This window comes from Cuculus canorus, chromosome Z, assembly GCF_017976375.1.
Source record: "Cuculus canorus isolate bCucCan1 chromosome Z, bCucCan1.pri, whole genome shotgun sequence".
Lineage (NCBI taxonomy): Eukaryota > Metazoa > Chordata > Aves > Cuculiformes > Cuculidae > Cuculus > Cuculus canorus.
In genome coordinates, this window is record NC_071441.1 from 6,538,151 (window position 1) to 6,555,343 (window position 17,193).

Here is a 17,193-nt window from a genome sequence, read left to right on the forward strand (position 1 = left end):
TTCCAGACTGGTTCTGGACCTCATCTGGGTTCTGTGAAAACATTGGAAAGACTCCAGCTTATTTCTACAGCCTTTGATCTCATTTTCTAGTCGAGATTTGGTCTGCTTCTGTCTGATAGGTTTAAAGGCCTGCAGCTGGGTATTTTGTTGAGGCTATTTGTAAAACATTTTTAAGAAGGAAAGTTCCGTGTGGTTGGATGTGTAATATATCTAACTGCTTCTTATTTCAGGGTTATTTCTAGTAATAGATCACATATTGTGAAGCTACCAGTGAATAGGGTAAGTGTCTGTGGGTTCTTTATTATTTCCTCATTTCTCATAGCTCTTATTAGCATTTTATGTGGGAGTTTCCTAGCTAAATGTAGATGTCTACATTCAAACTAATCACGTGGCCTCCATTAATAGCCAAGGGACAGAAATAGGCAGTTTCAGGTCATGACTCAGAATCATGTTGTGAATATCCAAGATAGGTCAACAGAATAATGCTCAGAAAAAGCCTGTTTGAGGTGAGTAGCTGAAATGGAAGTGTCCACCTTTTAGTCACCTGTGATCTGGTGAGAATAACTTCACTATTTGTTTTGTAACCATATAGACTATTTGATACAGAATTGTAAAGAAAGCAGTGTACACAAACACAGCATAACAGGAGATCTACATATAAGCATACCTTGAAAAGAGTGTAGCTCTTGAATTATATATATAGCTCTAAGAGGGGTGGTGCTGAGGTTCATTTCTGAGTATATTTGTATCTTCTGATTAAGGACGTAGTAATCTGCAGCCTTTCAAATCTGAATTTCATTACTTTACTAGAGCCATATTAGGCTGAAATCCATTTCAGAAACTTTCATAAGTTTCATAAACTGGAAGACATTCTTACTGTTTGATTTAAGGTAAAAACTGTGATACTGGGACTAGTTTCAGCTGAGTTCGTACAGTTATTTAGCTGCATTGTCATGCATTGTGCAAAACAGCATGGTATCTTAAGAACTACCATTATGGAAATGCAATGCTTTTGTGTTAATCAACTTCTTTTCACTTGTGCACTTATATTTTGTAGCAACTAAAGTTTATGCACACTCCCCACCAGTTCCTACTTCTCAGCAGTCCACCAGCCAAAGAATCCAATTTCCGAGCTGCTAAAAATCTCTATGGAAGTACCTTTGCATTTCAGTAAGTTCACATACTTGTATTATTCAAAGGCCATCAGAATGCCCTGCTAGTTTGGGTTCTTGCCATTTGAGGTGTACAGATGTGAATTTATTGTTTTAAAAGAGCACTGATTTCATTTTGCGTTTTTCACTGTGGATTTTAATGCTTTCTTTTTCATTTTTACAGTGGTTCACACATTGAAAATTGGCATTCCATCCTGAGGAATGGGTTAGTTGTTGCTTCCAATACAAGGCTGCAGGTAAAAAAGTAAACAAGATAGATTTTAGCTAACCTGTGCATGCTAGACTAAATACTAGCTTAGGCAGATTTTCAAGGAGTGTAATTCTGGTAGTCACATACGTGCAGAAAAGGTGTAATTTCAAATGCCCTCTTGTTTCATGGAAAAGCTACTTTTCTGATACTATAAATGAAATAATATGTCTGTTAACACGGCTAGAAAATTCCCATTGGTAGAATCTGTGTTTCAGTTTTTACATTACGCAGCAGCACCTCCAGGAGGCTCAGCTCAGTACTACTTAAAAGCTGTATCTGGATTAAAATTTAGAGCTACGTAAACAATGTTATAGGATCCAAGGGCATACTAGATTTAAAAGAACTGGGTTTACAGTAGCACCTTCTTCCTTGAGAATGGGAATAAAGGTGTACTAGCCAGGAGGGAGCTACTGCAAACTTCGGTTCAGTTTCACAGACTGAGTCATCAAGAGACCACTATTGCAGAGTGATGCAGGCAGTACCAGAGGGACTGGGGAGCTGTAGCTCAAGGTATTTTAGCATCAAGGTTCTGACAGCTCTTCCCCAGATTAAGTCCATAATACTTTGGAGGAGGATCCCAGGGTGCTGACTAAGGATCAGGGAAGAGAAGACACTGAAAAAACAGAAGGAATCGGAAATCTCTGCTGTTCCCCTTAGTAGTCTGGGTGTTTCTGTTAGTATCTTTAGAAGATATTTCCCCAAGAAGGCAGGATTTGCACACCATAATTCACCAAAGTAAACCTCTTCGTTTGTGCTTGTTTTTTCCTTGAAGGTTGAGGTATTGGGAATAGGAGGAAACAGTAAGGTCCTGTTTTATACAAGGCATCATTTTAGGTCTCTCACACACCTAAGGCATATCCTGAGCCCAGTTCATCTTATTTATGCAAGTACCACCTAGCCAGGAAAAATATTTACCCTCAAGGATCTTATACAACATTGTAGGATCTGGAAGAGTGAAAACATGTTTGCAGATTCTTAAGAGAGCTCTTGACACAATGTAGAGACAATATAAATATCATTGGATCAGAGGAAAGAAATAAGAGTGAGCATGTCTGAAGCCTAAAGCTCATAACGTCTGCCTAGGTAGGAGATACACTGGGTTCTCATCTGTGCTCCAAGAACTACTTCGTGTGCTTTCTTTAAAGGCTTTTCCAAATAAAGCAGTCAGTCCGTGGTGGAGAAGTGAAGCCCATACTTTCCACTTTCCAGGAGGGGTGCTCACTTTTGTTGCTTAGCCCAAGCTTCATTACATGGAACAATGAAAAAGAGTCTTCCCATTAATCTCTTCTTTTCAGGCAGCTGCTAGTTTTGTGGCTAAAGCACAGACCTGCAGTGATGGGATATGCGTGTCTGAATTGGCTCAAGTGAAACCCTGATTGAACCCATTCCTCCAGTACTCATGCTAAAATAGTGATTGAATTTTTCTGTAGTGTATGACCACAGCCATCACCATCTTTTCATTTCTTACCTTTAAGAAAACAAAACAAGCTGTTGCTGTTGTTGATTCAGAGAGGTTGGCTTAGGCTCTGCTCCCTGCCAAGTTTTTGATGTGAGACCCGTGCTGAGCTTACTCAGCCTTGTTAAGGCTGAGATGAATTTGGCCATATACAGAGGCGACCTCTGTAGGCATCCTCCACAGTAATGCAATTTTATTTCAAAATATGATGTAAAATCACACTTGGGCATTTGACATGGTTTCCAGAACACACAGTATTTTAGTTGTAAATTCACAGCTTTATTTTTTTTAAAACCAAGCAATAAATTAGTGCAGTGGTGCAGATGCTTATCTACATTATGACCTGATCTTATCATTATTATTATTTTGTCCAGATAACAAAATTAATGTAAAACGATCACTCTACTCTTTTTCAGCTCCACGGTGCAATGTTTGGAAGTGGAATCTACCTTAGTCCGTTGTCAAGCATATCATTTGGTTACTCAGGTGATATTTATAAATCACTCTAAAGTTGGAGAAATATAGGGGGGTGTCTTAGTCTACTGCTTTTCTTAGCAACTTCACTGTTTACAACACTGTGGTTTTGTCTGTCGACCAAGGTGTTATATTCAAATATTCAAAAAAGAGAAAATCAAAATTACCTTATTAAATAACTGTCCTTATTTTCCTAATATCTCAAGTATCTTGAAACTTTGCTTGAAATAAGTAGTAGCTAACACTGGATGCTTTGTGTAATAGAGCAGCTCTTGATTGTGCAGTGGAAATCCAGCTTTTGTGTTTGTGATTTTTTTGTCAGTGTCTACCTAACTCCATCTAAATTTATCTATGGATTCATGGCCTTTTTGGACCCAATCTGACAAAACAAATACTCATCAATAGACATGTTCAATGGTGTATATTTCCAAGTATCTCCATGTCAAGACTACATAAAGACAATATGTTTATTTTAGCATGAGAAGGAGGGGGAACATAATTTATCCCACTACTAAATCCAAAAGTCATGCAGAGTTTTCCATGCAAGAAGTAGATCACAAATAGAAACGTAATGGAAACAAAATACACAAATGTGTGTATTAAGAAACTTAAGAGATTTTAAAATATCTCAACATCTGTGCAAACCTCATGAAGTTCAAGAAGGCCTGGGTCAGGGAAATCCCAACCACAAATGCAGGCTTGGCATAGAATGGATTGAGAGTATCCCTGAAGAGAAAGACTTGGAAGTTCTGGTTGACGAGGAGCTCAACATGAGCTGGCAATGTGTGCTCACAGCCCAGAAGGCCAACCGTGTCCTGGGCTGCATCAAAAGAAGTGTAACCAGCAAGTCAAGGGAGGGGATTCTCCCCCCCTCCTCATGAAACCTCACATGGAATACTGTCTTCAGTTCTGAAGTCCTCAGCTCAGGGAGGACAGGGGTCTTGTAGAGCAAATCCAGAGGAGGGCCACAAAGATGCTCAGAGGGCAGGAGCACCTCCCATATGAGGACAGGCTGAGACAGTTGGGCTCGTCTAGCCTAGAGAAGAGAAGGCTCCGGGGAGACCTTATAGCAGCCTTCCAGTACTTAAAGGGAACTTACAGGAAAGCTGGGGAGAAGCTCTTTATCAGGGAGTGAAGTGATAGGATGAAGTTATGGGTTTAAACTGAAATGGGCTAGATTTAAATTAGAAATTAGGAAGAAATCTTTTACTGTAAGGATGGTGAGACAAGAGAACAGGTTGCCCAGAGAAGTCGTGGTTGCCCCATCCCTGGAAGTGTTTTAAGGCCAGGTTGGATGTGGCTTTGAGCAACTTGGTCTAGTGGGAGGTGTCCCTGCCCATGGTAGGGCAGTTGGAACTGGGTGATCTTTAAGGTCCTTTCCACCCAAAGCCATTCTATGATTCTATGAAATTTGGTGACTTTTTTTCTTTAGGTATGTTGTATTTACCATTTCCTCACATGTGAAAGGATTGGTTTAGTTGAGTGTGTGTTTGTGTGCATGTAGATAAATTTATTTCTGAGAATTTTAGTTATGCTTTCTGATTTTGGTATTTTTAGGTAATGTCACGATTCATTTTAGCAGCTCAGCATTTTTTACTACTGTTTATTCAGTTTCAGTAACAATAATCTCTAAAAGCACTGTTAGCTTTTCAGAGATTACACAAGATTTTTAGGACTCTCTGAAAGTTCAGGCTGCAATATCATTACCTGAAAAAATGCCCTTCTTTTCAGACAACACTACTTTCTCAGGTTCAATGTGTTTTCTCACATCTTTCTATCTTACTTGATCCCTTCCATCCAGTCATTTTCAGAAAGGAGACCTGTATTCCTATGAAATACGCAACACTTGATGCCAACAAAAAACATGGAGGAGTCCCACACTTCCTGTTCCTTCAAAGAGTTAAATTCCCCATAATTCAATCTGTGTTTTCAAACTGCCAAGAAATATGGGATACTGGAAAGGCAAGGAATGTTGTAGTAGCATATATAATATAATAATGCAGGAATTTTGTATAAAACAAGAAGAGGAATCTAAGAGGGGTCTAAGGCACAAATGTAGATGTTTAGATTTCTGAAATGGAAATTTGATTCAATGTGGCTGACAAGTAATTTAATATTTTGCATGTAGATAAATTAATTAAACCAAGGTAGACTTTAAAGCTAGCTTTAAATAAATTAACTACTACTAAAAATTATTTATACTTTAAATAAGTCAGAATAATAATAACTGAAGCTTTTTCTCTCATGATTTGGCTATCCCACCCAGTGTGCATCAGACTTTGCTACTGAATAGGATCAGTTACACTCAAGACATGCTGACATGCAACTCTGTTAAACAACCACCAAAGAGTTTTCCTCGGCATTTTGTGAATTTTGTGGCATTTCAGTTTATGTTTATCTGCGTTCACCTGCCTGATGCTAATTTGGCTTTCCTAAAATCTTTGCAACACATAGAATCACAGAGTAGTTTGGGTTGGAAGGGACCTTAAAGATCATCTAGTTCCAACCCCCCTGCCATGGGCAGGGACATCCCACTGGATCAGGCTGCCCAAGGCCCATCCAACCTGGCCTTGAACACCTCCACGCATGAGGCAGCCACAGCTTCTCTGGGCAACCTGTGCCGGTGCCTCGCCATCCTCATCATGAAGAATTTCTCCCTAATGTTTGGTCTAAATCTGCCCCTCGCCAATTTATAGCCATTCCCTCTCCTCCTGTCACTACATGCCTTTGTAAAGATTCCCTCCCCAGCTTTCTTGTAGCCCCTACTGGAAGGTCACTCTAAGGTCTCCCCGGAGTCTTCTCTTCTCCAGGCTGAACAACCCCAACTCTCTCAGCCTGTCCTCACACAGGAGGTGCTTCAGCCCTCTGAGCATCTTTGTGGCCCTCCTCTGGACCCGTTCCAATAGTTCCACCTCCTTCTTATGTTGAGAATTCCAGAACTGGACACAATACTCCAGATGAGGTCTCACAAGAGACGGACAGAGGGGCAGAATCCCCTCCCTCGCCCTGTTGGCAACCCTTGTTTTGATGCAGCCCAGGACACGGTTGGCCTTCTGGGCTGTGAGCACACATTGCCGGCTCATGTCAAGCTCCTCATCAATGGGCGCCCCGAAGTCCTTCTCTGCAGGGCTGCTCTTAATCGCATCATCCCCCATCCTTTCTTGAAACTGCAGACTGAATTTTTGGGATTAAATTGAAATATTCTGTGACAAAGTTAACTAGCTTTTTGGCTGCCATGCAAAGGACTGAGACCCACTGTGCTATCTGTTGTATTCTCCGTATTTAACTTCATGGTATTTATGTGCCAGAGTATCTTACATGATTTTAATATTCCTAGGGATGAACAAGAAGCAGCAGAAGGTGTCGGCTAAAGATGAACCAGCTTCAAGCAGTAAGGGCAGTAATACATCACAGGTATAGTACATCAGCTACCTCTGGAGGTTTTATGGTTTTATGCTTGGGAATTTGGTAGATGATAAGGAAGTAATATCCCCTTTGTGAAAGCTAACAGTTTTATTTTAGTGAACAAAATCAAGAACTTTAGAGACTGCAAGCATCAAATGCAACCCAACAGGTTATACTAACAATTTACAGAGTATGCTACAGGTCTCGTGCCCTTCTTTTCCAAGCAAAAGAATTCAGGAAGAGACTGAAAATAAAATCATGTCCCTTAGCAAGCCTTTGCTTTCTCAGTTCTAGACTTACAGAGGAATGATGCAAGAGGAATTGAGAGTGGTTTATGCTGGAAAATGAGTAGTGTTTCATTTATAGCAAGTTCTTATTTTTCGTGGTTTTTTCATATTAAACTATTACACTTCTACTTCATTTAAAGCAAACTTATAGCATTATGTGTAGGGCTAAATTTTGAGAAAGAAATCTTACATCTCTCTCCATAGTTAACACAGAAAAAATTGCAGAATAATTTGGCTTTTGAGAGACATTAATATGAAACTGCAAAATCCCTCTGAAATGGGAAGACCAGTGAAATATCAGAGTAGTGGCAAAAGAATCAGTGATCAAATTCATCCTTTTTTTTCCTGTTATCAATTTTTTTAACAGTAACATTCTGATATTTCTAGTAGTATGATTCATTCTGTAATAATGAACTGTATTTTTCTATCTGGATAAAGGAGTTCAAATCCCTCCTATGATAATCCAAGCAAAGAATATAACAATTTTTAGAAATTCTGTTACATTTCAAAATACAACTGAAACGATTTAGAAAGACCCCTTCTATCTTTGTTCATTAATAAAGCACTGAAAGTAGCAGCCATCTCCTTTGTTACTTTTCACTGAGTTTGTCTTACCTCACTAATTAAGTTTTCTCGTGTTTTTACATGTCAGTCACAGAAGAAAGGACAACAGTCACAATTTTTGCAAAGCCGTAACTTAAAATGCATAGCCTTATGTGAAGGTAAGCTGGAAACCCTTGAAAAATTGTTCTAGTCATGGACACAGCGTTACTGGATGCAAATCAGTGAGACATTTAGTTGCAGTGTTGATTGGTTTTAGGTAAGAGATTACTGGTAGGCATACCAGTACTTGTTTAATAGCTGACCTTTATATTCCAGTTCAGAACATTTCCCTGTTCAGAAAAAAAACCTGCAACACATTATGAATTTTCATGAAATAATCATATGCACATAGCAGCTGATCATCTAGTCCTGCCTTTCAAATGTGATCATATTCCGAAGCCATCAAGGTAACCCAAGTTGTGGCCTCTGTTTGAAATATTTACGTATTGCAAGCTCTTGACAAATGTGTTGGAACACCTGAAAAAAAGCAGAAAAAACAGCTTTCCTGTTGCATTTCCAAATAATTTTTCACTGTTGGGCACATACACTGTTCATGCGGTAACCAGTCTGTTCTTTTTCACTGCTTCAAAACTTTCGTGAAGTTAAAATCCAGTGCATGAGTACAGTCATTCTTGGAAGACTTAGCTGTTCTTTTAATAACTGATGCAATCTCAGCAGGTTTTGAGAATAAAGAATTAGGAAATTTTAATAAGAACCATATCAGTACTGGCCAAACAAAAAGAAATTATGCTAAACTCACCTTGCCTTTCCTTTGGAGCATTCGTTTATTTTTAAAAGCAAAAATTTAGACACGCAATAGAAAAGTGTTACTTCAAAATGGAAGCAGTGAGCAATACATGATACTTTTAAATACATGTGTTTTTGAGAATGTTCAAGTGAAATATTTAATTAGATTAAGGAGATGTCAGTCAACATGAAAATGCAGTTTCATCTGGACAGAGAAGCACCTAAGCTAAGTTCTAAAACTTCCAGAAGATAAGAAATTAATCTAGAGTTTACTAGAATTTACTTGGCCTTTAATGCCTGATGTTTCTAAATAAAAATCACATCTTTCAAAAGGATTCTTTCATCCATCTCATAATTTCCTCACACTTATTACGGATTATTATGGATTTTATAAGGATGAAATTTAAATATTTGGTATATTATATTCTACATCACTCATATTCACTTCATTTTTCTGTGAAAAGTGTTTAGAGGAGGTAGAAAATACAGATTTTTAAATTAATTACAAGAGATAAATGTTGGTTAAAAATTACAGTTCATGGAAGAAATCATATAAAATTTGAATATATGTTTATTCGTGGTAGTGTTTAAATGCACGTATAGAAATCTCTTCAAATACAGATTGATGGCGTAGCTTCTACCTAACAATGAAAAGGTTTCTTTTGTGTGTTTTTCTTATTCTGCTGCTAAACCTATCATCAAATACATCACTGTTTCCTAAATGTTGAACAAGTTCTGGCAAGCTTTGTGATCCCCTTGACTTATAATTATTGTGCTCAGTTTTTTTAAATATTTGTTAGTATTGCAGATTCCAAATTTGGCCTATCTCAGTTTCAGCCTTTATCTTTAAAGGGTGTTTCTTTGGCTCAGCCATCATCAAACAGGAATATTTTGTTCCAAAGGATGAATATAGTTGACTGAGATCCTCCTGAACAGCCCTGTGACCATTCAAAATCAGTTTCTAATAAATACAGTTTTACATTTTTCATTCCAATTAGTAAGTGGCTCTCATACATGAAGCATCCGTGTTTTCTGGAAAATAGAACATACTTTGGAAACAAGTTCATCTCCCTGTTTGTACTAGCAGCCAACTCGGAGCCTGTGCCACACCACAGTCATGCAGTGGAAAACTATACATTCACAAAAGGCTATTTAAAGTGTGTAAGAGAGCAAATCTTTTAAGGCAAAATTTTCTAGACATGTTTTCATCACCATGAATCTTACTCTTTCCCTGACAGTGATAACCTCATCTGATCTGCACAAACATGGAGAGATATGGGTAGTGCCCAATACAGATCACGTGTGTACAAGATTTTTCTTTGTGTGAGTACAAAACTTCTTTTAACATTCAGCTTCTGTCTGTTCTAGACCTTTTTCCCCATATTCCCTCCTACAGTTGTAATTAAAGTAGATAAAAGACACTTCTTCCTAATTCTTTAACTTTTTACCTATTTTTGTTAATTTTGTACTTACTATTGTTAGGAAATGTATGGATAAAGTAGTGACAAAGTTTTAGTAGGTGTTTTGTTATAGAGTGAATTAACGGAATTACTGATTTTTCCCACTCTACAGCATTACTTTGTTTTATAGTAAGTCTATCATATATCGTAAATATCATTTCTCTTTGGCTGTATGTTTTCAAGCTGAGGAATTCGTTAGAGGCTTCCTGTCTATGATGCGATCAATTCCCCTCTCACTTGTTTCATGTCCCTTTGCGTCTTTGAGGCTTATTCAGCCTCAGGGTTTCAATGGCAGTGGCAGCACTCCCACTCATCATTCTGTAGAGTTTAGGATCTGCATATAATGGTGAAGTGCAGCAGAGCATTTTAGTAAGAAGTATGTTAACGTAAGATAAGCACTCTTGATTACTGAATGAAACAGAGTTTCGGATGGGTTTAATAAAGCACTAATTTGATTTTATCTTCTGTACTTTTTTTTTTTAGTTATGAAGATGGTCAAGTGGGTGATACAAGTATAAATACACAGGAACCAAGCATTCATAAAGAGATTCTTCGAGTTATTGGCAATCAAACTGCTACTGGTTAAAAGGACCACTCTTATTAAAATTGATGTGATTTGGAAGCCTTCCTCAGTATCAAAGCTGGATTTTGAACTGACGAAGATGCAAAAAAAACCTAATTTATTATAATGATTCTAAGCAAATTAACCCTTTGAATACTTACTGTTTTCTTACTTAGTATTTCTTATCTCATCAAAACACCTGAGATGGTATGAATTAGCAACTGAAGGGGTGCAAAGTCTATTACTATACTACAACTAATAATAACTAAAAAGGCGTTTGGGTTGCTCACAATAAACAGACTTTAAAAAGGTGTTTTGTGCTGATATTTTTATATTTAACTTCAATTGGAGGTTTTAGTACTGTACATTGGCATTTTAAATTTAGAATGATTGAATTATAAGTGAGAGAAAATTTTATAGCGGAGCACCTGTATTAGGCAGGATACTTTGCAATAAGTAAAATATTCTCATACTTAAACATGATAAAAGGTTGTCTGGAACATGTCAAATTGAAGTTATTGGTTACCTGCAGCTATCTTTTATTCACTTTATTTTACACAAATGCAGCTAGGATTTAGAGTCACAAGTTAAAATGACAATACATTTTTTATTTAATAATTGAAATGGAGAAAAAAGTAGTGTATGTTTAGTTTTCTTTATCTTGTCCAGAAACACTGCCTTATCCATTCAGCAGCTCAATTGCATTTTTTAGTTATACAAGCCTATCAAATCTCTGGAAATCCTGAATTACACTCTTGAATATGGAGAGCAGTTCAACTCACCCATCTGCACAGCTATTACAGTCCACCTCAGAAATCATGAATAGACTGAATCCTCTATTATTTTATTTTCATAATAAAGGTGTTGGAGCCAAATAACAGCACAATAGAGCACAAGCATATTTGTTTCTTTTCACCGGAACTGCATTGCATAATCTTCCTTCTTTCTATTTGAAGCTGCAACTCAAGTGCCCTACAAGTAAAATAGTGTTGTTGGGCCTGGGAGCACATACTTGGACCTGTATTTTAGCATTCCAGGCTTATTATCTGGGGATTTCAGTTTTTCTAAGTTCCCATCTGGAGTTGCAAAGCCAAACCCGTTTGCAAATCCCCATTTTGCTATTCAATTTCTGTTGACTTTCACCCCTATTTTGTGGATCCCTAACTTGAGAATCACTATTTTAGTGATTATTTTCTGTGTTAACTTCAAGATTAACTTCTTGATACAAAGGGGTTTCCTGAAATTTATCTGTCTGTGCAAGAACAGCCTTAGGTTTTGTAACTGCACAAAATCAGAAGTGGAACAGAAACCCTGTAATTACCGTCTCTCTATAATGTTTCCTGCTGCATGTGTTTGAATCAGTGTGTTTTGCAGAGCAAAAAGAAACTAGGGAGGAAGTCCACAAAAATACCCTACGTTGATTTGCTGGGTTCATAGTCCGGCACTTTGGGAGGCTTCCTCAAAAAAAACTAAGAAAAAAGAAGGATGTCCATGAGCGAAGCCAAGTAAGCAGTCGTCTTCCCTGTCCATTCAAGCTGCTGCAGTGGGTTACAAGGGAACCCACTGAAGGAAGAACCATGAAATGTAGCTGTGGCAGCAAGTTAGCCTTGGTTTGCACAATGGGCTGATGATACTGGCTGTACGTTGTGCTAGTTTAAGTACAACCTCTGGAAAGAGGAGAGTAAGTACATCTTTAGCAAATTTTACGACTGCTTAGAAGGTTTTTCTAAATGGATGAGCAGGAGGAAGGGACAGCGTGAAGGAAAGCAGGACCTTTGGAGGCCTTGCTGTTGTAAGGTGCCCGTTCAGGGAATACGGAGAGGACTGGCTTACACATGAGGAAGAAGGAGAGTGGCCAAGAGTAAAAGGCAGAATGTGATGAGCACAGGCATTACAAAGCAGTGGGAGAGAGCAAAACCTTTCAGGGAGAAAGATACTTCTGAAAGGACAAGGGATTTGCTCATAGTAAAGAAAAAAAAAAAAACCAAAATAGAGAATTTAGTAATTACACAGAATTACTAAAAGGGGATATTAACAGGTGAGGTCCCACCGGTGCATGGCAGGAGAAGGAACTGGAAGAACTAAGCTGCACTGTGAGGGGACAGAGCCCACAGAAGCATGGGGCAGCACTGTGCCTGGGACTGCTGGACCGCCTGGGCAGTGTCAGTGCAGAGGACAAGGGATGGTCCAGTGTCACGCATAAACAGCAACTGAATTAAACCAAAATTTACTTGTTACACAGTAGATCAGTCAGTTTGTCTTTAGCCAAAATACTGAGAAATTTCTTGCAGGTTTTCAGCAGGTGAACAGGACTCTTCTGATTGTTTAGCAATTAGTTCTCGTGATTTTTAAAAGATGAGGGGAAAGAACGATGTTCTTTGGAGGTCTGTTACTCAAAAATAAATTGCCCTCCTCTAGCAAACTTCAGAGCTGAGACAAAGACTTTATCACCAAGAAGTGGAATGAAAAAGCTGTAGGGTGAGATTTTCTTTGAGTGATATTTCCCTCATGGTTTTATCCAAGGGTAGGAGTTGCATATTGCCAAATTCTTCCAAATACGTACATTCATGCAGGTTGCAGAGTATGAAAAATAAAAAGCCGAGGTCACCCGAGCAAGGGCCCTGTGTTATCCACAAAACCCCTACACTTCCCTTCCTCTGCTCTCATTCACACGTATTGGTGATAGAGTAATCTTTATAATTCCCACTCTAAAGTTGCAGGCTTTTCACAGGTAACTTTTAATCACAGAAAACAGAGCCTCGGGGTCTATTGTCTCTCTTAGTAGAAATCCCCATGAAGCCCTACTTCTCTATCTGTGACCATGTCCTGCACAGATCAACTAAGGAAGGTCTTGGGAAAGAACTTGCTAACTTGTTCCTGCATCCCGAAACAAATTACAAGCCGGCAAATAGAAAGGGTTTCATGGAAAAAATGTAATACCTTAATATTGCACCCTAATTATGAATTGCCATATTTATACTTATGAATATTTTAACTGTTGAGAAAGGAATCCAAAAAGATGCTATTAAAACTTTCTTGAGAATCAGCAGATATTTAGCATTCAAGGGGTTAAGCAATTGTGTTATCTTCTATGATATGAATCAGCATAGCTCTGTTTTCTTTAGCAGTGCTACTGTTTTGATCATCTGAGCTTTTGGCTCCATATTACTTATAAAATGGCCAGTTTGTGTAGTATTCTACTTAATTTACAAGAATTAGTCGATGACACTGGAATTGTTTATGCTTGTATTTTTCTCTAAAGCCTTTGAGGAACTGTTACTGATGCTGTATAATTTTACTATTATAACTGTTAGTACTAAAATCAATGCATCTGATGAATAATTTAGATTATGCTTTTGTTAATACAAATATAAGATCACTCCAGAAGAAGACTTTATGCTTAGATCAATTTTACTTTGCTTGTAAACCACTTCCTACTGTGGTAAAGATTAGCGTACTTCCAACATGGATGAAAAGTGCAAAAAAAAAAGAAAAAAAAGAGGGTACAACTGAATGAAGAGATTTATGATTTAAAAAGAAAAGCTAAAAAAAAAAAACTTAAACAAATATAAAATCAGTATCTAGTTACTTACGCATTATGTAAATTTAGATGGATTTCCTCTTGGCTCTAGAAAATGTAAGTCAAATGCAAAGAGCGGGAGCTGTGATTGATGGGAAAGTCGTGCTGCGGGAGCAAACGCACTCTGTAATCTCAGCATTTTCACAACAGACGGGTTTGAGTCCTGATCCCGTGTTGTGCTGTGCACCTCTCGGGGGTGCTGAGGGTCTGGTGGCAGTCGTACAAGTCACGCCTCGCCCTCACGATAAGTTTTTTGGGAGCCGTTGAGGGAAAGGCCAATTGGAATTGGGCCAGGTGTTGCCTGCCCAGGTGGGAGCTGGCAGGACTCGGCTTCTCCTTGGCTGCATCATGTCAGGACAGTAGTTGTGGTGATGGGGATGCAGGGGAGAAAGGGCCTGGGGGGACTCTGGCATGGTCTCAGCCTTGCCGCGCTCCTGTGAGCCCCGCACGGCATCTCTGCCGTCTGCCAGTGCTGTGGGACTCGTGCTGCAGCGCTGCAAGGGTCCGGGCGGCGCTGGATGCACAGCTGCCCGTCCCATGGAGGCTCCCGCAGCACCTCATTTGCAATAACAAAGATGTTATTTGGGAGTTCTGCGCAGGTCTGTTACAAACTCTACCTCAAGGTGAAAGGCGAACCTGCTGACTAAACTGAGCAAGGTCTGTGCTGTGGAAAACTCTTTAACTATGTGTAGGAATGAATGTTGTTCAGAAAGGACCTTGAGTCTAGTCAGACAGGGCTGTGATAGCAATCAAATTAATTCCTTAAAGCCTTCAGGGGTGGAGGAACACTCCTGCTTCAGAAGGGGATAAATAAAAATGGGAATATTTACTCGAAGCAGAGCATGTGTGGTGTCATGTAAAATGCCCAAGGATGTCACCGGGAATTTTTGTTCCCGGGTTTGGTTTTGGAAGTGTCAAGTCTGAAAGCACAGAGCTCATCTGTCTTTCCCAGGGTGGCAGTTTTGTACCCTTGCTCACCGGCTGGAGCGGCAGCCCCCCAAAAAAGAGCAAGGGGAAAAAAAACCACCTTGAGCTGCAGTTCTGCATCATTTCCTTTGTGCAGTCCTGCTAAGCTTCAGTCTACTGCAGAATGGCTACGATGTAAATTCACACCCATTACACTTTTCATTGGGATTTTGTATACATAATAGATATAAGACTTTTGTAAGGAAAATAAAAAATTTAAAAAAAAAAAAGTAGTTTTTAGATGAACATATCTAGCGTGTGAAAAACCTGTTGAAGAATAATTACATTAAACATTTACCAGCAAGTCAGTAAAAATAGTCCTTATACATTCAATATAAATTAATGTTCTAAAAATATTTTTTTTATTTACCCAGTATGTATTGTATCTTTGAAATTTAAGAAGCAGCACTCCTTTACGTAAACATTAAATATGCCTATGTTTCTTTTTAACTCTACAGCATTTTTGTCTCCAAATAAATTTATTAAGTTCTGTGCACAAAATAGTACTGCAGCCTGCTATTTAGCCTATGGTGCCTTAGAGTTACTACAAATATTTAACAAAATGTACATAATGTAAATACTGCCAGAAGATCACTAAGGCCAAATATTTTCTCTATTCACTTTTTACTGCACTTGCCTTCTATTGCTATTTAAGTCTGTTTTATCCAGCTTTGTAACAGTTATAACATTGTAGCCAATGTAAATGTTTACTTTAAATAAATCAGAATTTGTTCAACAAGTACTGTGCATTTGGGCACTATTTTGAGAACTCCGTTCGAAGTTAAAACAGTCGTCTGAGAATTAAACTGTCTGAAGCAGTTTCTTGACTTTGCTAGTCTCAACGACATCTAAAGGTTATGCCATGCTTTTACATATATTAATGGAGTAAAAATTTTCTGCAGTGATATTTTTAAAAACACTCAGATGAACGGTAAAACCAGCTTTCCACTCTGTGTTTATCTGAATGGGTTACGCAGCTGGTTCAAACTAGAGATACTGGAATTAAAGCAGTATTTTGCATGTACGGTATCATATAAAATGCATAAGGATGTCTCGAGATGTATTTTATAATTACTTTTAAAGAAGAAGTCCTGGTTTTCTGTAGAGCTGTTTTTGTCATGAAAATGCAGCAAATATATGACAAACCATGTTGCACTTTAATGTGGGTGTTTAAAGCATAAATGCACATCTGCAGCTCATAAAATATGCAGACATTTGTGGGACTGGTTATTAATTCAATGAGTGTATTGTTTTTTTCACTCCCTATGAGCTCATTTTAATTATATGGGTGGATATCTTTCAAAAGTTTTAGGTTTTTCGAAAATTTATTATTTTGCTGTTGTGGATTTTGCGATTGGAAAAGTCAAAGTGGTACTATTATTTTGAATATTGTTAAGCATTTTACACAAGTATAACTACAGGAGAGAGGCAAAAATATACCATTGCTACCCTAAATGATTGGTAATTTGCTTTTGATTGGAGTGTACAGGCTGGAGCCTGTATGGTTTATAGCATATTGTGTTCGTCTGTGGTACAGTTCAATGTGGGATTCAAGAGATTAATAATCCAAACATTAATTGATGGCAATACAAAATTATTGTGATAGACCAGAGCTGCTTTCAAATACACATTTTGCTTTTTGACAGGAGGAAGAACAGAAAATCCTCTGAGATTAAGTGCAGCCATTGGAAAAAGTACATTCATTAAACTGTTTTTGCATGCTTGACCAACTTCTTTTTGTGAATTACTGTGCAATACAGATTGCAGCAAATAATTTCACACAGGTCACACAGCCCAGGGAGGCAGCTTAAATGGAGCTGCATTAAATGAATGAAGCCAATAGTAGCCAAGGGCCACAACTTTGCTACGCTCACCTCTCAGCACAGTGCAAGCTCTTTTGTTACTGAGGAAAAAAAGTCTCAAGGAATACAACAAAGGCTCACTTCAGGACTCAGTGCCTTGAAAAAACCTAGTATCAAAACAGGTGAAAAAGACAGGCAGCATGGTTTTTTTCTTTTTTAAAAAAAAAAAAAACACAGTAGATTTTAAATTGGCATTTTTTTTTTTTTCATTAGCTCACATAATGGCTCCCTCGGGATGATTTTCTTAAATATGGCAAACATTTTCCATCCACGTTTGAAAGGCAGAAGTGTAATTCAACACACAGAAACTGAAGCCTCTGAATGGGGCATAAGACCCTTTTAGTAGCAGCACTGAATGTAGTAAGCCCC

At 38.3% G+C, this 17,193-nt stretch overlaps 1 protein-coding gene across 2 annotated transcripts in view; it reads left to right on the forward strand.

Moving 5' to 3' along the window:
- The window catches only part of PARP8 (poly(ADP-ribose) polymerase family member 8), a 125,416-nt gene extending 109,594 nt beyond the window's left edge, over positions 1 to 15,822 (forward strand). The window contains exons 19-26 of one of the 2 annotated variants that reach the window (XM_054054887.1): positions 231 to 279; positions 1,058 to 1,170; positions 1,336 to 1,408; positions 3,295 to 3,364; positions 6,690 to 6,766; positions 7,697 to 7,766; positions 9,633 to 9,717; positions 10,338 to 15,822. In XM_054054887.1, coding sequence (XP_053910862.1) covers positions 231 to 279; positions 1,058 to 1,170; positions 1,336 to 1,408; positions 3,295 to 3,364; positions 6,690 to 6,766; positions 7,697 to 7,766; positions 9,633 to 9,717; positions 10,338 to 10,440 — 640 coding nt within the window. In that variant the 3' untranslated portion in view covers positions 10,441 to 15,822. The remainder of the gene's footprint in view (positions 1 to 230; positions 280 to 1,057; positions 1,171 to 1,335; positions 1,409 to 3,294; positions 3,365 to 6,689; positions 6,767 to 7,696; positions 7,767 to 9,632; positions 9,718 to 10,337) is intronic. The other variant, XM_054054886.1, reaches the window with a different exon arrangement.
- Positions 15,823 to 17,193: the final 1,371 nt, after the last annotated feature.